Source organism: Limulus polyphemus, unplaced genomic scaffold (genome assembly GCF_000517525.1).
Source record: "Limulus polyphemus unplaced genomic scaffold, Limulus_polyphemus-2.1.2 Scaffold220, whole genome shotgun sequence".
Lineage (NCBI taxonomy): Eukaryota > Metazoa > Arthropoda > Merostomata > Xiphosura > Limulidae > Limulus > Limulus polyphemus.
The window spans coordinates 738,174-762,325 of NW_013665830.1; the positions used below are offsets into that span (position 1 = coordinate 738,174).

Consider the following 24,152-nt stretch of genomic DNA (forward strand, 5'->3'; position numbering starts at 1 on the left):
ATGCATCATGTTAGAGACTAAAATTCAGTGTCAAAAAGCAATAAATAATAATAAATCTTAAATGTAAGGAAGAATAAAAATGTTTCTTTCATCAACGCTAGAGGGCATCAGTAACTAATAATTTTGTTTATTTTCTTTGAACAGTAACTAATTAAGATCCGAAAGAATACATTTTAAAATCTTATATCTACAAAATTGTGTAATTTGTAGCTAATAGCAACGTGCCGTGGTGAATACATTTAGATATGTTTAAAAATAGTTACACAATCCTTCAGAATTGTTGGTTTGGTTGTTTTTAGAGCAAAGCCACATGGAACTATCTGCTGTGTCCACTGCGGAAAATCGAACCCTGGATATTAGCGTTGTAAGTCCGTAAACTTACCGCTGTTCCGCCGGGAGATATCCTTCAAAAATGAACTGCTATGATTTTGAGTTCGTTTAGTGACAAAATATAGAAAAATTGTATTTAAGAAAGACATATTGTTAAAAAATCAGTTATTGCTACATGTCAGTTTTTGTTTGTTTGTTATCAAACACAAAGTTACCTGATCTATCTGTGCTTTGCCCACCAAGAGTATCCAAACTCGTTTTTTAGCGTTGTAAGCCTTCCAGACTTACCTCTGAGCCACTGGGGACGCTATTTGTCACGCGAATATCAATCTTCACTTTTAGCTGTTATATAGATAAATTGTTATTTTACTCAGTTATATGTCAGGAAATCCTTTGATTGTGTTTATGGAATATGTATCAAACTCTTGTCGCTTTTTGTATCGTTTGGATCAACTTACAACAAATAAATTTCTAGCTAGTGTCAGGATTCAATAGTGCTATTATAGAAGTTACAACGATGGATAAAAATCATGCTAACAGAAAATATCTCATTGCAGCAAGCCTACTTGTTGTTTCAGCTGTCACCACTGAGAGAGTGGAAGTTCAAACTCGTTACTCTGTGATTTTCTAAACAATTTAGCCAGTGAAATATTTATTTCACACATCCTCTAAGGAACATGGACGACAAGTGGATTTTCCTCAAAATTGGTCTGGAATACCTGGTGGTTAGAGAGCTCGACTCGCAATCTGTGGGTCAAGCGTTTGAATCCAATTACTAAACATGCTCGCTCTTTAAGCTGTGAGAGCATTATAATGTAATTGTTAATTCCAGTATTCGATTAGAGTAGCTCAAGAGTTGGCGATAAAATATTTCTAAATTTTCTGAAATACAAAATAACCGTCACTACAATGACTGAGACTCTAAAATGTCCTGACTTACTTGATACAGGACCAGAAAAACCAATGCACAAAACCATTAAACCCATAACACTAAGTTTATAAATAAACATATATGTTGAAATACACTATCACGTTCGTCACAGCTGAACTTGTTAAAATCACCACCATCACTACTGAGCATATACAATGTCAACCCTGGTTAGACCAAATACCATCGCTACTGAACTTGTACAATGTCAACCCTGGTTGGACCAAACACCATCGCTACCAAACTTATACAATGTCAACCCTGGTTAGACCAAATACCATCGCTACTGAACTTATACAATGTCAACTCTGGTTAGACAAAACACCATCGCTACTGAACTTGTACAATGTCAACTCTGGTTAGACCAAACACCATCGCTACTGAACTTATACAATGTCAACTCTGGTTAGACCAAACACCATCGCTACTGAATTTGTACAATTTCAACCCTGGTTAGACCAAATACCATCGCTACTGAACATGTACAATGTCAACCCTGGTTAGACCAAATACCATCGCTACTGAACTTGTACAATGTCAACCCTGGTTAGACCAAATACCATAGCTACTGAACTTGTACAATGGCAACCCTGGTTAGACCAAATACCATCGCTACTGAACTTGTACAATGTCAACCCTGGTTAGACCAAATACCATCGCTACTGAACTTATACAATGTCAACTCTGGTTAGACCAACACCAATGGATAAAAATTTACTGCTTTGGTCACAATAACCAGTTTGTGAAATGATCAAACATGTCAACTAGATAACTACCGTTAACACAAATCAGAGTTTGTATAATCTATTAAACATTCTTCCATTCTAATCCACCATGCTATTATAGGGTAAGCTCCACAAGTACTAAACATTGTAGGTAGATTTACTGTTGTTTAAAACAACGACTGTAATAAGCCCGTAGTTGAATTTTTGAAATCGTCAAATAAACCTCCACTTGGAGAACAAGTATTAATGCTTTCTTTACCAAATCGACAAACTTTAACATACAACTTGAGTTAGTATAACGTAAAAAAAAAAAACAACAACATTAGATAAAGCTCCATCTGGAGAAAAAATACTGATGCTTTCTTTACCAAATCTATGAACATTAATATAAAACAACGAGCTTGTACATTGTTTCAAATTTTCAAATGAAATACACCATGATCACATTACTGGCATGGTATATTATTCAAACTTATTAAATACGGCTACAAACTGATCATAACACTGAAATTGCAAGGTAATATAAATCTTATGGATAAATTAGCACCGTGATTACATTATTCAAGTGCATGATATCCAAAAGCAGAACGTACAACATTGTGGTCACAAGCTGATGTTGTGTAAACTTCAGACTTGTTACATTATACTAATATGATGAGAACACTGAGTTCATACATTATCAAAATTTTCGAAATTACAAAATCTACGAAAAAGTAACACACAGACTTATAGTATTTAAATGTATCAAAACACAACATTATTATTTATAACATCAAAAATGAGTAAACATGTGAGTTTTGTGGCTACAACATTAATATTGTTCCAAACACAAGCTAGTTAAATTACATCACCAACTACTCCTTGGCACTGAGTTTGTACAAAGTTCATTGTGTACTTACAAGTATTACAGTGCAAAGTTCGCCGTTGTGTAATTACGGGTATTACAGTACAAAGTTCACCGTTGTGTATTCACACGTATTACAGTACAAAGTTCACCGTTGTGTACTCACAAGTATTACAGTACAAAGTTCACCGTTGTGTACTCACAAGTATTACAGTACAAAGTTCACCTTTGTGTACTCACAAGTATTACAGTACAAAGTTCACCGTTGTGTACTCACAAGTATTACAGTACAAAGTTCACCGTTGTGTACTCACAAGTATTACAGTACAAAGTTCACCGTTGTGTACTCACAAGTATTTCAGTACAAAGTTCACCGTTGTGTACTCACAAGTATTACAGTACAAAGTTCACCTTTGTGTACTCACAAGTATTACAGTACAAAGTTCACCGTTGTGTACTCACAAGTATTACAGTACAAAGTTCACCGTTGTATACTCACAAGTATTACAGTACAAAGTTCACCGTTGTGTACTCACAAGTATTACAGTACAAAGTTCACCTCTGTGTACTCACAAGTATTACAGTACAAAGTTCACCGTTGTGTACTCACAAGTATTACAGTACAAAGTTCATCGTTGTGTAGTCACAAGTATTACAGTACAAAGTTCACCTCTGTGTACTCACAAGTATTACAGTACAAAGTTCACCGTTGTGTACTCACAAGTATTACAGTACAAAGTTCATCGTTGTGTAGTCACAAATATTACAGTAAAAAGTTCAGACTTGTTAAACTACAACATCAATTACTTCTTAACAACGACTTTGTACAAAGTGGCTGCAATACTCAGGACGTGCAATTCCACGTATTTGTATTAACAACAACATCGTTACCATAATGTTAAGCAAAAAAATATTTCGGCCACGATACTCAGACTGAACACTCTTTTAGCTGTCAAGATAGCTAGTGTTACCCTATCCAATATTTGAATACAAAAACTATTATTTTGTCTATAATTTTTTCCCTCTAGCCTAATTGTGTCACCTCACTAGATTACTTCGAAAAGTCTCTGTTACTTTCTTCGTGAAAGACTAATTTGTAACACGTTTGTGTTCAATAAAAGAAGGCGGCAGCAGCAGTTGAAACAAAAATTAATTTATTTTAATTAGACAATCTAAATTAGGTACACATCGTTGTAAACAAATAACGTAATGTGTTTGCATCACGTCGAAAAATGGGCATCCAAAGAAAAGAAGATATTGTACAAATAATCATAGAAATGATTTTTATGAGATCAGTTTAAAACAATGACATTACTATATCACCATGTCACAGTGTTTCTATAGTGCAGAAAGGAATTTGAAGAAAGACTTAACAGTTTATTCTTGTACCTATGATCCATTTTCTACTTGTTCTCCCTTTCATTTGTATTTGATAACAAGTTAAGATTCTGTTTAAGTTTGACTTAGGAAATTTGTAATTTATATTTCTAAGAAAAATAGTTTTATCTTTAATCGTATAAGAAATCTGAGCAACTAAAGAAACTGATGCAATACAAATCACTTAAATTCACCTTTAAAATGCTTTTAAAAAGTTCTAGACAATGCCTGATTTCTAAGGTCAAACCGTATGATCTTCGAAACAGTTACATATAATCAGTTTGTTTTTCCTTAATTTTCTGAGTAAATTCGAAGATTACAGGTTGCTGTCTAAGGTCTGTTATTAGAAAACGTAAAGCTTAACAATGGCTGATCGGCTGACGCAGTTACCTAGAGAGCGTTCAACATTTTTTATTCTGTTAGTTAGTCCTGACGTAGAAAGGGAATACTAGAGCGTAGTGACTAGTTCTTATCTAAAACGACCAGTAAACCCAAAGATTTCGTAACTTTTATCAAGGGTAACGTCAGGCTTGTAAAACGATGAGCTAGAAAAAATAAAAGCTTGAGAAACTGCTGAAAATATGAATGGTAAGGTTCTTAGTTCTGCGTGGTCAATATTAACTGACATACACAGCAAGTAGGAACAAAGACCTGATCCTGACTGGTTCCTTGACCATCGCCGTCCAAAGTTACGAGTGACTTCTTGCTGTATTTCTGTTTACATTTACTTTCATACCCCGGTGGAAGTGAAATTTTACTCGCACAGGCTTCTTCTGGAGAACTGAAAATAAATGGTAAAAGTTATACATGAGTAATTACAAAAACAATTAACTTACATTGTTCTCATGAAAAAAAATAGAGTTTAGTATAATAATTTCTACTTTGGGTTTCAACCTGTTTACATGTTAAAATTCTGTCATTAAAGTCCCTTTAATTATAATGATAATTTATGCAACATTAGTGTTTATAAAGTGTGTATTCACTGTTGACCGAAGCCGTTTTTCAAGAAGACGGTCTTAAAGGATTCGTATTTTAAGACGCTGTCTTACACGACAAACGCGTTACGTTTCTTGTCTAGCTCCTTGTGATCGCTTGTTAAGTAATACAAGCACACATATTACCACTTTTACTTAATTTTAAGTTACAATCAATTGATTCAAGTTAATACAAGTTTACAATGTGTTTATGTGGAATAGCACGAGATTATATATTCGTGTTTTAGCTCTATATTACAATTATCATCTAATATATTTTTTACCATTACAGTTATTACCAAACTATGATTTCCCCCCAAAATATCGAACCTATCTATCATGTGTGACCTTTGTTTGTTATGGATTTCGCGCAAAGCTACACGAGGGCTATCTGCGCTAACCGTCCTTAATTTAGCAGTGTAAGACTAGAGGGAAGGCAGCTAGTCATCACCACCCACCGCCATCTCTTGGGCTACTCTTTTACCAACGAATAGTGGGATGGACCGTCACATTATAAAGCCCCAACGGCTGAAAGGGCGAGCATGTTTGATGTGAGGGTGATTCGAACCCGCCACCCACAGATTGCGAGTCGAGCGCTCTAGCCACCTGGCCATTCCGGGCCCATGTGAGTCCTGTCTTTTACATTCTGTCATTTTATGATATAATCACTAAATTCTGAATATTAATTTAACAATTTCACAAAGTTTGCTTTGTCACGAAATCATTAAGATATCAAAGATAATAAAACTGTAGCGTTTCATTCGCAAATATAACTAGTTAATATTAGCCCTACCTGATATCGTGAGAAGCTTTTACACTTACAATGACTAATGATACTTTGATGACGAGCATGAGAGCTTCCACTCTCAATAAAAATGACCGGTGACATTCTGGTCGTCAATATGTCATTATTCATCAGTCATTGCAAGTGTAAAGTGCAACCTTTTTGCAACTTGAAAAGGGATAATATCAGCAATTCATAGTAACTCCACAGGTTCGAGTTATGTGAGTCAATTTCATTTTTAGTGTTTGTTTTTTTGTAATTAAGCACAAAGCTACACAATGGGCTATCTGTGCTCTGCCCACCACGGGTATCGAAACCCGGATTTTAGCGTTGTAAGTCCGCAGACATACCGCTGTGCCACTGGGGGGCTATTTTTAGTGAGTGATCTAACAAAGTGATCTAACATTTTAAAGTTTAATATAACTAGCCAAGACCCGCAAAGCATTTGCAGTAGTTTTTATGCATTTCGCCTGAATTGTCCTTATTTTATCATTTCCACGCACACCATTAAAGCTACGCTTTTTTTGCAGCCATTATGTATTAGATCGATATATCTTGGTCTATTTGAAGAAAGCTTACACGGTCAGACAAAGAAACTCACATAGACGTAACTTTATTTAATAAAACTACGCGTAAAGTAAACAATAAATGATGAAACAATTATTAGCATTCAATGTATGACACAGTTTTGTGAGTTGAAACAAAGATACTCGAAAAACGATGAATAAAACCCGTACTAAAGAAAAAAGTAGCTAAAAGGTGTTTATAGCAGTCTATGAAACAAATCGAAGCTAAATTGTTGCAAAGTAATGTAAATGTAAAGTTGTGATGAAGGCAAACTTAACTGAATATGCAGAAATGCCTGAATGCGTTTTCATAAAGTGATAAGCATATGGTTTTGAACGAACTGTACACGCGTATTTTAGACCTAAATAAGTCGAGAAAGCCCATAGAAATTGTATTGAGTGTAATGTTTATTTTTATATATTTTTTTTTGGAAAGTGTGAAATACTTTGCAAATAAAAAAACTAAAGTTGAAATCGAAACCAGTTGTCACGTGATTAGAACAACATCGTGTAGCATGCTCGTTGCATGAAGTTCGACTAAGCAAAAAAACAGGTAAGATGATTGTAAATGGAAAAGCCAATGTGCAATTCGGTCTCCTCAGACAAAAGCCTTTCTAACGATATGAGATTTGTAGTGTTTGATCGAGACATTTGCAAGACAAGTGCCGGACAGAAGAACAGCCTGATTGAAAGAAATATTTCGAAGATAAAAGCATGAAGTGTTAACTCATAAAAAATGTTTAAAGTATTTTAGACGTACCTTTTTTTTTACATCAAGTATGCTTATTGAGTCGTGTTTTTTTAGTACTTGCACGTTCAGAAATGTTCCGTAATTAAGTTAAATTATTTGGTGTTTAATATAAGTGAATACGAAGATAGGCTTAATTTTTCTGAGTTTCATGTATAACACTTGTTTTTGTATTATAGCGAGTAACTGAAAAACACGGTGCTAGTTTGTAATTAAATAATTATTTCTATTGGCTTTTTTAATGGTAAAAAAAGGAGAGGAAAAGTAAGAGAAACGTAACATACACAGTGGATGTTATAGTTGTATTAGTAGTGTGTCAAATAAATTAGGGTTAGAGTAACTTGAACTGATTATGTGTAAATTACGAGCTAAAGATATTTAAAATTCCACATTTAAGTCGTAATTGGATACCCTTAAATAATGGATTTTTATACAAAATTGTCTCTGTTTTAACTTCAAACTTCAATAACAAGGTTTTTCAGTATTAGCATTCGTGATTGTGTTGTAAAGTAAGTGAATAAAGACATACTTTTGTTATATCTAATATTCTTGATGAGTCTTGTGATTTTGTCATTTCTGACGTGTTTTTACATGTCGTACATTTAAACGTGTGTGATTAATCCAATGTAAGTGAATATAAAAGGAGGCCTCACTTTTTCGAGACTAATGTACAGAAAGTGGCTAGTTATCATGATGAAAAAACAAAAATTCAGAGTATTTACAACTAACTAACAGTGGTCATGAATCATTAGTGGGTGTATATTTCCGAGTTTGTCATTTGTGAAAGCGATAACATGTGCTCTGAGTCTTTTGTGAATAAATAATAATTAATGCTCTCATTCACTTGTAATTAATATGGTCTCAAAGTCGCGTTGAAGCCACTGATCTATGCTCCGAATTGGTTTTTAGTCGATAATACATAGTATGAATGGTTCGTGAGTCTCTAATATTTCCTCTGAGTGAGTTACAACTAATTACTTCTCTTAATCACATGTAAACCACTAACGTGTTCCGAGTGACTCGTGAGTGAATAACACGTGCTCTGAATGGTTCGTGAGTTTCTGATATTTGCTCTGAGTGAGTTACAACTAACTACTTCTCTTAATCACGTGTATACCACTACGTATTTCGAATAGCTCATGAGTGAATAACACGTGCTCTCAACTGCTCATAACTTGTGTATTCAACTAACAGGTGATGAGTCATAACGGTGACAATTTGTATGAATGGCCTCATAATTGGGTAAGAACTGGTTTATCAAGACCTTACAATACTTTTACTCAACGGTCGTTGAGGGGATGCATTAGGTGTGGAAGTTAATCAACACACACACGTTCACCACATACCAAAATGCCTGATAGTTCCTGAGGACAAGTAGTTAACTTAAATGTTTAATAATTTGAAATATTAATATGAATGCCAGAGGGTAATTATGAATATGGATGACGTCACCCAAGATATCAGCCCCAGCGCCATCTTGTTCAAGGAAGCTATATTATGTATTCAAATCGAATTATTTGGATGGGAACACTAAACGTCACTAGGCGTTGCAATAAAGAGCGAGAATTCACACATTCGTCATCACAGTGTCATTAGACACCTTAATTGCAAAATTTTTTCGTGACCTCAGAGAAGCTTATATCTGTAGTTTGTATAGGTGTGCTTTTAAAATTTTAGAAGCGTGGTTAAGCTATACAACTGTGTAATATTTTGATGAAAATAACGATTATGATTGATCACAAATTAAAGTATTTTTATATACATCTTACGCCATAAACAGTCATAAGTACAAATGTTTTAATTAGATGCTTCGAAAAATTTATTTTTTTAAATTATATGTATATATGTGTACGATAAAGCTAAGTTTATTAATAATGACAATAAAATTTAGTAGTTGTTCTGTCATGCAAATAAATATGTCTTAGGAGATGTAATTTTTACTGGTTTATAGAGATCTAACAGTATCTATAGTCATCTGTTGGTTTTCAAACGAGACCCAAAACTCGAGAGTTTTCGAATAGTTCACTATTCTTCTTCGGAAGAATAAAAAAGAATAGTAAACTATTCGAAAGCGCTCAAGTTTTAGGTCTCGTTTGAAAACCATTACCACTTTTGTATGTGATTATGTGTGCTAACTTCTTAATCGGATTTTTTTATAGTTATATCTTATTCATGGAGGAGTATTATCTGGTTCATTGTGATGTTACGTCAGAGGTCAAGCGGATGTAATATAATCGGCTAAAGATCACGTGGCTCCTAGGTGAAGGACAGGTCAAGATTATGTCTGGGTCAGAGGTTAATTGAACCTGGTATAGTAGGGATGCTGTTTAAATTACTTTCGGAACGGCCCGGCATGACCAGGTGGTTAGGGCACTCGACTCGCAATCTGAGAGTCGCGGGTTCGAATCCCCGTCACACCAAACATGCTCATTCAGCCGTAGGGGCGTTATAATGTGACGGTCAATCCAACTATTCGTTGGTAAAAGTGAAGCCCAAGAGTTGGCGGTGGGTGGTGATGACTAGCTGCCTTCCCTCTAGTTTTACACTGCTAAATTAGGGACAGCTAGCGTAGATAGCCCTCGTGTAGCTTTGCGCGAAATTCAAAAATAAACAAACATACTTACATCTGAAAAATATATCTCTGTTTAGCTATAGTATAGAGCCGGATAGCAGGATACTACGGGTAATATATCAAAAAATGTTTTTGAAAATAATAAATAATAATAGACTACAAATTAGATGATTAACAGAATTGTACAACAATGGCAAGAATACTGATATTCTAATTAACTATAATCAAGTTAAATATAATAAAAATAATATTCTAAACTTTCTATAAGGTGTATCTAAAACAACTAATCCGACTTTAACTAATCTCTGCCACACTACATCATATACGGAGCGAGCAGTGAAACATATTAAATATAGTAAAACCCAAAGTATTAGAAGAAAAGAAAACTCACAATAACACTAAAACTTAAAAAATAATTGTTTTGTTATAAATTTAGCGCAAAGCTACAAGAGAGCTATATGCGTAAGACTAGACGGAAGGCAGTTAGTCATCACCACCCACCGCCAACTCTTAGGCTACTCTTTTACCAACGAATAGTGAGATTGGCCGTCACATTATAACGCCCCCACGACAGAAGGGGCGAGCATGTTTGGTGGGACGAGGATTCGAATCCGCGAACCGCAGATTGAGAGTCTAGCGCCCTAAACACCTGGCCATGCCGGGCCTACTTGACAAATCAAGCTATTAGCAACAATTACGGTAACTTATCTAATGACTTAGTATTTTACAATACAAATACCTATTATGCACCTAACAAATGAGTTATCCTACTTAAAAAAATATTCTCAGGGGACACATTAACCATAATTGAATAGACTACAATCTATTATTTGAGGTTATATTTATAGATATATTAACTAATAGGTTATAATTGTGTTGAAGATTCCCCGCCTCCCCCCAGTGATTACGTTGCTAAACAAGACGCTTACAGCAACAGATCAGGTAAAATGCAATTAACCTATTGTATTTTTCTTAGTGTCGTTGAACTCTGAGCAAATAACTGATTATTTTATTGTATTTGTACAAAAAGTTACAGTATTTATTGTATCTTAACAAGTAATTGAAAACAAGCTTTTTATGTATTATTTGTAACTGAACTTTCGTGATTGTTAGTTAAATGCGACTTTATGAATGCTTTGTTATTACTTCCTTTATAGCCCCCATGGCTCAGCAGTTAACTTGAGGGTTTATAATGCTGAAATTCGGGGTTAGATTCCTACATTGAGCACAGCCCAGATAGAACAATGTGCAGTTTTGAGGTTGAAGAAACAAACAAACAAATTACAGATCTTCTTATTTCTGTTGGTAGTGTTTATCCTTTACTCACACAACTAACTGAAGAATAAGTAACATTTATCACTGAAATTATTCATCCAAATTATTATGCAAAATGAAGGTTAGAGTTCATTCATATAGTGGAATTATTGGTCATAAAATAAAGGTTATTGAATAACTAAGTTACCTAAGACAATATTTTTAGTAAAACTCTACCTTATACTGAGGCTATTTTAACATATAGTTAATTAACTTCGTTACTGTCGTTATTCTAGTACTAGCTATCAAAGAGAAGGTGTTAAATACTTGATTAGCACGTTAGACTATTAGCACATGTTAAATAAGTCTGTATGCACACCTTAATTCTTAAAAAAATATTCTATAATTAAAAGTAGTTCCTTACTAATACAATTCTGTCGCTTAATTGATCACCATTTATGAGACAAATGTAACATTTATTTAAGAATATTAAAAGTAAAGTGTAATAAATTTCCTAAAGGAAAATTACAGCTTTGGTAATTGCATCAACTGCAACCGTGGCGCCATCTGGTGAGATCATCCTCTGTAAACACTACTCGCTATTTTTCAAGAAATAAATCAAAGCTTCATAAAATTATATAAATTTCTTAAGAAGAAACTTTTAGAACACATTACGAACGTATATAAAGGTATTAGCATGTAAGTAAAATTTTCATAAAGTGCAAAGTTGTTGGACAACAGGGCGCATTTTGGATTCCTACGATTTGACCATTGCATATTTTGCACAATAAATCTCATTCCACAGTTGAAACCAGAGTTGTTTGTGTTGATTCAGGACGCATTTCTCCACGAGTATCTGTTTGATGTTATAAGCAAAATTGTATAATTTTTCGCGTCCCAATCCTTCCTTGTACAACATTATTTAAATTTTGACATTTTTCAATCTTCTACTTGTCGAGGGTCCTTTCATAGGCAGCTAATATTTCGGTAATAAAATATAATTCATCAAAAACCTAATCGCAGTTATTGTTAATAATACCATCAAAGAGACCTGCTTTGTGTACATATATAATACTACCATCAAAGAAACCTGTTTTGTGTACATATATAATATATATACCATCAAAGAGACCTGCTTTGTGTCCATATATAATATATATACCATCAAAGAGACCTGCTTTGTGTACATATATAATATATATACCATCAAAGAAACCTGTTTTGTGTCCGTATATAATAATACCATCAAAGAGACCTGCTTTGTGTACATATATAATACTACCATCAAAGAGACCTGTTTTGTGTCCATATATAATATATATACCATCAAAGAAACCTGTTTTGTGTCCGTACATAATAATACCATCAAAGAGACCTGCTTTGTGTCCACATATAATAATACCATCAAAGAGACCTGTTTTGTGTCCATATATAATACTACCATCAAAGAGACTTGTTTTATGTCCATATATAATAATACCATCAAAGAGATATGTTTTGTGTCCATATATAATAATACCATCAAAGAGACCTGTTTTGTGTCCATATATAATATATATACCATCAAAGAAACCTGTTTTGTGTCCGTATATAATAATACCATCAAAGAGACCTGTTTTGTGTCCATATATAATACTACCATCAAAGAGACTTGTTTTATGTCCATATATAATAATACCATCAAAGAGATATGTTTTGTGTCCATATATAATAATACCATCAAAGAGACCTGTTTTGTGTCCATATATAATATATATACCATCAAAGAAACCTGTTTTGTGTCCGTATATAATACTACCATCAAAGAGACTTGTTTTGTGTCCATATATAATAATACCATCAAAGAGACATGTTTTGTGTCCATATATAATAATACCATCAATGAGATATGTTTTGTGTCCATATATAATAATACCATCAAAGAGACATGTTTTGTGTCCATATATTTTTCTTTAAGTCCATTTTTTTTCTCACCTGCAGACATCGACTCTGATGACTTGTTTAAATCGAGGATCTCTGTCGGGTACGTTAACTACGAACTTCCACTGTGAACGATCTGTTAGGCCAGCTTCTGGAAGAATGAACATTGTTCTAACTGCACACAGTGGCTCTTCGTCTCTTTGCCTACGACCCCTACGAGAATAAACAGAGTTCTTGCAACGCTTGTACTAGATGAAGTTATTCAATAACAAAATCATATAATAATTTTGTATCGGCACTTTAAATACAAATAGTTAGCGAAAGTCATTGTAAACAAACAATCTTGCCATATTATACTATAATTCATTTAGAAATTAAATTTTCTTAATGTAAAAATTAACTTCAACGAAACTGGCTAACATTTTATAGCGGAATGATACTGCATTATTGTATCTTACTGTTATATCCCTTAAATAAAATTTTTAGAAATATTTTGTTTTCTTTAATATACAATTAGCATGTTTCGTACTTCGATTTTTTTTTAAATTTCTTTATTTTAAGAACAAAAACCTAACTATTTAATTAAAAAAACCGTGTTTGATTCTGTTATTTACTTTCAATAAGAGTAAACCTTACTTTCTCACAGAAAACTACAAACAAAGAGACAGTTTTTTTATTTCAAATATTCCTGGTAACGTACTCCAGTTCTTGATGAAAAAAAAAATCAAACAAGTCGTGACATCGAGAGAGCCAGAACTGTCCGTCTTGAAATAACAGAGCTGGCTGAGCCAAGTTTTCCTTAAATGAAAACCAACACGTTTTTACGAAGTAAACTGATAGTTCCAGCGGGAAAGCTCGATAATCTCAAATACTTTTATAAATGAATATGTGAAGGAAGGTGTGACAAAATGCATAAGAAATACCTCCATTAACGTATAAAGTTTCTTTGTGTAACATTCTTTATGATGGACATCGGTTCACGTTTCTTCTTGGTATAGGGATTGTTATCTAATGTAAAGTTTAAAAGGAATGTATCGTCGTTGAAAAGAATGACTTGTCATTCTCATATTTATCTGATGGGCTATCCTCATACAATAGTTAGTAATATAATCATATACTGTTGGCAAACAATGATTTTTCCTTATTGAATAACAGCTAAAGAACGAAAGAAGCAAAACTACGTTTCATTTTATTGTAATGTCGCGTTAACTACTAGCTATTTAACGTATACTTATTACAACTATCTAGTTAAGGTTCTACTAGCCTTTGTAAGGTCAACAAACTCCAATCTAAGCTTGAGGTTATCAAGCTTTCCCGTTAGAACTATCAGTTTACTTCGTAAAACGTATACTTATTACAACTATCTAGTTAAGGTTCTGCTAGCCTTTGTAAGGTCAACAAACTCCAATCTAAGCTTGAGGTTATCAAGCTTTCCCGTTAGAACTATCAGTTTACTTCGTAAAAACGTATACTTATTACAACTATCTAGTTAAGGTTCTGCTAGCCTTTGTAAGGTCAACAAACTCCAATCTAAGCTTACAAAACTTCATTCGCTAGTCCTTCAAATTGAATCAACATTTCTGATTGTTGAAGTCAAATATTATTTAAAGAAATATAATGTGTAATGAAAAAATGGATATTTTTTATTTTCTCTCAAGCAAAAAAGCATGTTCAAAATCATATTCTAGTTGACAACTTCAAATCAAATTTGAAAATAGATACAATACGATACTCACCACAACAGTATATAGAAAAAAGTTTGTTAGTCAGTACTTGATACAGAGCTCCCCGTGGCTCAGCGGTAAGTCTAAATGCTTAAACCTTGAAAAGACAGGTTTCGATACCCGCAGTGGCCACAGCACAGATAGCCCATTGTATAGCTTTGTGCTTAACAAACAAACACAAATAAACAAACTTCATGCATAACTGAGTGAAAAAAGTCCATATAGATAGGGTTCACTAGCCATTGCTATATAACTAAGGAAAACTTACCATAACGTTACATGAGAAACTGATTACCAGCCTCATATTGAATGTAGTGCTGAGAGTGAACTTCATTTATTACAATTAACTAATTACTGTGTGTGAGAGAAACAACATACCTTTTCATAGAGGATTGAAATATACAGTATCAGTAGGTCCTAACTGACGTAAAGCCCACTAGTCAAAACAATTAAAGTACAATCATAATTTGTAATATTATAGCTAAGACAAGACAAAACCATTAATTCTTATGCAAATCAGATATCCGAGGATGATATATATGATCTGGAATGTTAATGATTGGTCATTCAGTCCTAATGGCCATTTAGTAGATGTGATTTTACATGTTTACAGTTGACGATATTGCACTTCAATAAGATGTATGCTTACCACAAAGAGCACTCCTCTAAAAGAATTGTTTTAGAGGCATATGTAGTGTCAGGAGTCAATATATAAGAAACGTGATGTATATCCAAAAAGCATCCTATTTTTGTGTCAGGAATAACTAAATGGAACGTGATGAACATCCTATGTTCAGTGTACATGGAATGTGGTGCACATTCCAAGAGCACCCCACATAGGTTATAGGGGAATGATCCAATGAACGTGAAGACCACTCCATTCGGTTGATGTTTATCACGTGGGGGTAGACGTTATCACCAATTAGACTAAAGTTAGAGCCAATTGCACCAGAATATGGTAGTAAAGAGGACCACGAGATGTGTTCCCTATTATGTGTGGCATTAATGCACCATTCTGAGGAATTTAGAGATTGGTGCGTTCACGCCATATTTTCGACCACCATATGCTTCCCGTTCTTGTATGAAAACGGGGTACATTTGGTACCAGACTCTCCCCAAATGAGTATCAGTCTGTTATTTTGCTGTAAGGTGAAGTGCGACTCATTTGTAAAATAAATCGTGTTTTAAGAATTGTTGGTTCATTGTACTTGTTTATGGCGCCACTGCAAGCAAGATGTACTGTAAATGCTATTCTGGTCTTCTTTGTTTTTTGAATTTCGCGCAAAGCTACACGAGGGCTATCTGCGCTAGCTGTCCCTAATTTAGCAGTGTAAAACTAGAGGGAAGGCAGCTAGTTATCAGCACCCACCGCCAACTCTTGGGCTACTCTTTTTACCAACGAATAGTTGGATTGACCGTCACATTATAACGCCCCCACGGCTGAAAGAGCGAGCATGTTTGGTGTGATGGGGATTCAAACCCGCGACCCTCAGATTGCGAGTCGAGTGCCCTAACCACCTGACCATGCCGGGCCTATTCTAGTCTTATGAATCTGTTTATAACCATCTACATACATTGGAAAAGCGTTGTGGTTGCTCTAGGAGTGTGACGAGCCAAAATCGACAAATTTCGTAAATGATGATGATATTCTTGTCAAGATACCTGAGCAATCACAACATTAGTTTGGAAGCAGTTCCAAATTTTGCTAAAGACACTTGAAATTGATTCGCAACATGCTGCTGTAATTAGCTGGGTTCAATTTGTCTGATAGTTCCTCCCATGTGTAAAACATCCAAATGCCTTCTCTGAGGTTTAGGCAAGGTTCATGAAGAACTTAAACTACTCTGAACTCTGCAATTCTCTTTGATGTGATGACTGAGACAAAATTATATAAAATAATTATACGCATAGAATAAGCTGACTGACCACTCACATGGCTGATCATAAGATGTCTGACTCTCTTAACTGAGTGAAGTAATTGACATATCATTTTACAACAGTGGTTTTGTTTTGTCATAGCTATCCTTCAATTATTTCGAACAGTGTATTCATACTGAGAGAATAGACTAGAGTATTACAATAATGAGTGCTTATTGAGTGATACAACATACCTGTTTTATTAGAATCAGCTTCCGAGGTGCGATGGTGGGTGACCGTTGATTGAAAAAACCTGCTTATTCTGCTAAAATTGGCAATAGGAGTATGGTTGTATGTGACAATTGAAACTAAATCAACCTAACTCATTTGGCAGTATTGACTATAAAGGTGTTTTGTGTGTGCCAAGCAAATTGAAATAACATATCTCTTTTTGATGTAAAGAGCTAGAAAAGTACGGTAGTATATGGCTGTTGAATTTAGAATAACACCCCTTTTTGGTAGAATTAACTGCAAAATTATGATTGACTGTGGTATATAAATGTCTGCAGTGGCATAGCTGTGTGTGTGACTGTTGATTGAATTCCATACCTTACTCGATATGGAAATGTTTGCAGTGGTATACCTGTGTGTATGTGACTGTTTATTGAATTACGTACCTTACTTGATACAGAAATTACTGCAGTGGTATAGCTGTGTGTGTGACTGGTGATTGAATTCCATACCTTACTTGATATACAAATGACTACAGTGGTATAACTCTGTGTGTGTGACTGTTTATTGAGTTCCATAACTTACTTTATATAGAAATGGCTTCAGTGTTATAGCTGTGTGTGTGACTGTTGATTGAATTCCATACCTTACTTGATATAGAAATTACTGCAGTGGTATAACTGTGTGTGTGACTGTTGATTGAATTCCATATCTTACTTGATATAGAAATGACTGCAGTGGTATAACTGTGTGTGTGACTGTTGATTGAATTCCATATCTTACTTGATATAGAAATGACTGCAGTGGTATAACTGTGTGTGTGACTGTTGATTGAATTCCATATCTTACTTAATATAGAAATGACTGCAGAGGTATAACTGTGTGTGTGTGTGACTGTTGATTGAATTCCATATCTTACTTGATATAGAAATGGCTGCAGTGTTGTAGCTGTGTGTGTGACTGTTGATTGAATTCCATATCTTACTTGATATAGAAATGGCTGCAGTGTTGTAGCTGTGTGTGTGACTGTTGATTGAATTCCATACCTTACTTGATATAGAAATGGCTGCAGTGTTGTAGCTGTGTGTGTGACTGTTGATTATGAAGAGAACCTTTCAACCATTGGAATGAAGAACGGTTCCGTTATCATCTATCTTGCTAAAGACTCACAAACAAGAAGTTCGAATGGTTCCAGACACACCTCTGAATCAAAGGTTGTTTTCAGGTAAAATTAGACGAAGAAACTGGAACCTAAGTAATCACACTCTATTACATACCTGTCAAGATCTTCAATGCAGCTCCGAAGGACTTTTGTGCCTTTTATCTGCTTAAAAGTGATCTTGGAAGCCGAATTCCATGTACAGTGGAAGGTCTGTGTAAGTTGTACGAGGTCTGTGGTCAAAGATTGGTCTCACCTTTGTTTACAGAAGTTTGTTACAATAAAAATCATGGTGCTGGGGAATAGGGTGTAATCATGGCTTCAAGACGGAGCACCATCAACGATGGGGAAATAATTCCAAGGGCAACACAAGACCTGGAATGTCGTCCTTATAAAGTGTTATTAACCATCGGTATTAAAATTGCGGATAATCATGATAATCTTGTGAATATTAACATGTTTTTGCCTTACAAAGGTTGTGTATGATTTGGTAAAGGTTCAGGAATGGACAACTCACATTCAGGTCCGCTAAAGACCAATTGGTCGTTCAAGGATTCCAGAATATTAGAATGACAACTAAAGCCAAGACACGCTTTCAAAAAAAAAAAAAAAAATTAAATGTCACATTCTAAGAGCTGAAATTTCAAGCAGTAAAACTATTTATTTGGTTTAGAAATATCAATTTTAGAAACACAATTTTCTGAGATTTTCCTTATATTTAAATACTATATCTTTCATTTAGAATTTATTTATGAAAGTCGATATTTAAACCCTAAAATAACTTTTTCTTTGTAGTTAAGCACAAAGCTACACAATGGGCTATGTGCTCTGGCCACCACGGGTATCGAAACCCTGTTTCTAGCGTTGTAAATCCGCAGACATACCGCTGTGCCACTGGGGGGGGACTAAAATAACACCTTATAAATACCTTTGTGAAATAGGGAAAGTTAAGAATACCTCACACTGATACCAGTTTGTTATAGAGATTTCATTCCTTGTGATGTAAAATGACCAAAAGGTTTTAAAGCACAGATGTTGATTTCTTGAAGGAAAGAGAAACTGAGTTGGTGGATTATGTTCGAATGTTTTTCATCTCATCTCAATTATTACCGAACGTTTGACTATAGTATTAGTTGTGTTTACATCTTATGTGTGTGCCGTATATTTTAATGATTGACAGATATTGAACATAAGTTGTTTCTTGTCTTTTGTGTGTGTGTGTGTGTCTTTGTTTATATTACAATGTCGGATGCATATCTTCTGGAATGAACCCAAAGTAATGGCATAGACGTATGAGAACGCGCCAAGTACAGAAATCAATGACAGATTGTCAGGCATCTGGTCACAGAATGTCTAAATCACTGTTTCAGGATTAACTTCTTACGGTGTTACGGAAGGTTCAGAGGTCTCTCAGGCTTGTTAATATCAATTTGCATTTAGATTCGCAGTTGACATGTACACATCTGTTTCACATTCCCCTTACCAGTGAATCTCTTACCAATTTTCAAATTTATTTGTTTTTATTTGACTCATTTAACTGAGTTCTGTGGTTTCTGTTTCTTCTCTGTTATAATCCCTTTCTCTTTCTTCAAATTCCATGCAAGATTTGAGTAAATGGTTTAAGATTTTTTTTAAACGATTTTTATTGGTAGGGTACATATGTGGTTTGGTAAAATTAATTACATTGCTATGAGGGTGCGTAGTGTTACATAAAAAACAACAAAAACAATTAGGTTTTATCGCTTGATGTCCATTTTCAAGTGAATTATGCAATGCAATGTAGCAAATTATAAATCCATGTTCATTTGGCTTTTTATGTTTATACATAGGTCCAAATGAATAAACTTTAAAGTGTTTTTGTTTTGTAATTTAGTCTTAAGTCTATCCTCTTAATTTGTCATGTTACAAGTGAGGGGCTCGCCTCATTGTAGCTACCAATCAGTCAAATTGTTTATCACAGTAATGATGAGACAATGAAGCCGTTCATCGAATCAGAATCCCTAATGTAGTATCGAATGGAGTGAAGTGTCAGACGCTGTGTAACAGTTGACCGAAACAATAAATTAAATTTATTTTTATGGCAATGCATGGCTGATGTAGAAACTGTAAACCTGGCTTAGTAAGATTAGAAACATTGCGATGAGCGAACATAGGTGTTTCTGAAACAACACATTTGGCTAGGTAAATTTAATTACGTTGTTATAAAGTTCCATGGCAGTTGGTGAAACAAAAAACCTAGCTTTGTAAAATAAATTGCACTATTAGGAGGGTGCATGACTGTTATTGAAACAATATAGGAGGCTTGGTAAAATTAATCAAGTCGGTATGAAAGGTATGGCTGTTGCTGAAACTATATAGCTGTTTTGGTCAAATTAATTACATAATTATGAGAGGGCTTGGATTTTGTTGAAAGAACACACCCGGTTTATCAAATTTAATTACATCGTTATGAGAGCGTATGGTTGTTGCTAAATCATCATTCCCGGCTTAGTACAATTAAATACATTATTATGAAGGTATATGTTTATTGTTGAAACAATACACCTGGTATGGTAACATTAAACATATTGTTATGAGAGTGTCTGGCTGTTGTTGAAACAATACACCTGGTATGGTAACATTAAACATATTGTTATGAGAGTGTCTGGCTGTTGTTGAAACAATACACCTGGTATGGTAACATTAAACATATTGTTATGAGAGTGTATGGCTGCTGTTGAAACAATATACCTTGTATGGTAACATTAAACATATTGTTATGAGAGTGAATGGCTGTTGTTGAAACAATACACCCGGTATGGTAACATTAAACATATTGTTATGAGAGTGTATGGCTGCTGTTGAAACAATATACCTTGTATGGTAACATTAAACATATTGTTATGAGAGTGAATGGCTGTTGTTGAAACAATACCCCTGGTATGGTAACATTAAACTTATTGTTATGAGAGTGTATGGCTGCTGTTGAAACAATATACCTTGTATGGTAACATTAAACATATTGTTATGAGAGTGTGTGGTTGTTGTTGAAACAATACACCTGGTATGGTAACATTAAACATATTGTTATGAGAGTGTCTGGCTGTTGTTGAAACAATACACCTGGTATGGTAACATTAAACATATTGTTATGAGAGTGTCTGGCTGTTGTTGCAACAATACACCTGGTATGGTAGAATGAACAAGAGCGGTATGACGATGCCTGAATGTTGACTGAAATAACATACCTGTGTCGGTAATTAGGGCGAGAGAATAACGATGATTGGCTGTTGGCTGAAACAACAAATCTGTGTCGGAAATATGGACGACATGGGTATGACGATTGGTGGCGGTTGATCGACACAACGTACCTGTGACGGTAATATGGATGAGAACGTGAGGGTGCATAACCGTCACCATACCCTTGGTTATGACCATAGTAGTTCCAAGGGGGATGGGTTGGCTTTGCGTTGTCATGGCTCATTTGCTCATTAAGTTCGTGTTCCTCAGGGTCCGGTGGTTCATCAGGAAGAAGACTTGTATTCGGTTCAGCGTCCCCGTTTCGTTCATCAAAGAAGACTGAAGTGAAATTGAAACGCTTTGCTTTCGTGCCTGCCACCACGTGAAATATGTAGTCACTAGGGAGAAACAATATTTGAGTAGTTAGGTGTGTTCCCTAGGAATCTTCCGTTATGCAGTCTCTTATTGGAAAGAAATACGTTTGTAGTTTACCATCTTTAACACGTGGAGAAACTAGCACTTAATAGTTATCATCGTAAATAAAGTTTTCTATTACATTCTTACCTGGTTTTAAATAATACGTTTTTGTTGTGTTGTGCTAGAACTTATCATAAATATCATAAAATTAGTTGAATAAATGAATGGATGGAATCACTTTTGTCAGGTGGTAGTTTGCAATAAAAATCACATGAAAATCTGTTCACATTTGGCATAGTTAAACCTTTCAGTTATTTTCACAAAATTATCTATTAGCCACCTACTGCTAAAAAGATTAAACATCTCAGTGACGATTATCTTTATACCAATGGAATTGTTATGACGTTAGGTGTAAGGAACATCGGTTAGAGTTCAGAGATGTAAGAAAGAGGCCAACGTTTGGTCAGTCCCTAAAGAATTAGGGATTGCAACATTCTAAGTCATTAGAAAATTATGAAAGTGAGGGGATGTCTTTCTTTCTTGTTCAACCGCTGTGGAGATTACGATACTCCCTATTTAAAAAAAAATAAAAAGCATTATAATCCAATCTACAGAACATAGAAGTATTCGGTGTAGTTTATGAGAATGAAATATAAAATATAAAAGGAGTTCAACGAAAAATATAAAAAAAGACCAGAAGGTGTAAGAGAGAAAAAGAATAAACCGAGAGAGACGAAGGAAGAAAGTAATATGTTGCCAGTAAGAAACAAATCTAGCTCTGAATCAATGTGCTGTTGATTATAGTAATAAACATAATTTTTTTATTTCACATTGATAACAGGAATAAGCGCAAACTTAATAAAGTTAAAGGGAGACCGAAGTGCGAGTACAGCACGATTGTAGGATACGGTGTCAAAGCGATATAGAACAGAACTCATAGCGTTTTAGCATATATCCAAAATAACCATGGATACGGAATAGCATTTTAGCATATATCTAAATAATTGTGAATACGGAATAACATTTTAGCCTATATCTAAATAATTGTGGATACGAAATAGCATTTTAGCATATATCTAAATAATTGTGGATACGGAATAGCATTTTAGCATATATCTAAATAATTGTGGATACGGAATAGCATTTTAGCATATATCTAAATAATTGTGGATACGAAATAGCATTTTAGCATATATCTAAATAATTGTGGATACGGAATAGCATTTTAGCATATATCTAAATAATTGTGGATACGGAATAGCATTTTAGCATATATCTAAATAATTGTGGATACGAATTCATCTTCTGCTTAATGTGTTAACTAAAGTAACTACAGACAAAAACCCTCGGCTCTATTATCATTTGGTTATTAAGGCTAGAAAATTAGTATTACTTTTATTCTTTCTAATAAAATTGTGGTTCATTAGAAAAACATTTAAAAAAAATTTAGAGGCATTATTAATTAATACCTCTGAGCTAGAAGCTTATATCAGTTATTCATAATGTGCAGAAATGATGCCACCAGTTCGAAATTCTGATGGCACTAATTGATGTGACCATCAGCTCTGATGAGTTGATAGGTTTATAAGTTCCATAATGAACATATTACGCGTGCTCACGTTGATTCCTCTCTTGGGATAAGACGTGAAAAACTCATCACATACACAGTTTATGTTGACGGAAAAAAGTAAAACATGTAACGTTTTGCTAGCAGTGTTTATAGCATATTATATGTATCACTATAATTAAGTACAACGTATTTTTGTGTAACTACTCACTGTGTCGTGCAGTACCTAGCCATCGATTGTATAAACTTAAATAAGTGACAGGACTCTGCTGTTGTTGCAGTAATCTCTCTTTGAAAGCAGTGTGCAAAACAAAGTAAAGACAAAAAACCGATACTAACTTAGAGTCGTTACAATAACAAAATATTAGGATCAGAGTGCTAAATAAATTTAAGACTTAAGGAATGATACGCGCTAGTTATTATCAAGATAATCATTATACTGAAAAAATATATATGTCCGAAAAACTAGTACACATTGCTAAGGAATGTCACGTACTTTCATGCGCTAAAAAAAAACAATCACAATTTGAGACATCACATGTACTTACCCTGGGTAATAAGAAATATTTTGACAAACTGTTCGCCCTGTTTCTGGACAGTACTGTGGCTTAGGGAGAAACGTGTTCTTTGATGGAGACGTCTTTGGGTATGTATAATCGGAGTGATAATGGGCAGTATTCGTATATGGGTGCCAGGGTTCTACGTTTTGAGGATATGGTAACACCTGAGGAGGGAAGCCAATTAATCCCACCAGCAAAACAGAAATCTGAAAGAGAAAAAAATAACAATAATATTTTGTGATTTAGATTTTAACACTGTAATACTGTTGCACAACTTAGCATTTCTTCATTCACACCAATAAATTTCCATCAGCTATTGTTGAAAAACTCTCCAACATTCACCACAACAAATCTCAACTCACGAACAAAATTGACACTAACAAACCCAACAACAGT

At 34.5% G+C, this 24,152-nt stretch overlaps 1 protein-coding gene across 1 annotated transcript in view; it reads right to left on the reverse strand.

The window, feature by feature from the left end:
- Positions 1-4,351: 4,351 nt before the first annotated feature.
- The window catches only part of LOC106478524, a 65,508-nt gene continuing 45,707 nt past the window's right edge, over positions 4,352-24,152 (reverse strand). Inside the window, exons 2-5 of the mRNA XM_013939073.2 lie at positions 23,745-23,962; positions 21,344-21,610; positions 13,077-13,235; positions 4,352-4,985 (exon numbers count right to left, since the gene is read on the reverse strand). Of these exons, the coding sequence (XP_013794527.2) occupies positions 4,802-4,985; positions 13,077-13,235; positions 21,344-21,610; positions 23,745-23,962 (828 nt within the window). The 3' untranslated portion in view covers positions 4,352-4,801. The remainder of the gene's footprint in view (positions 4,986-13,076; positions 13,236-21,343; positions 21,611-23,744; positions 23,963-24,152) is intronic.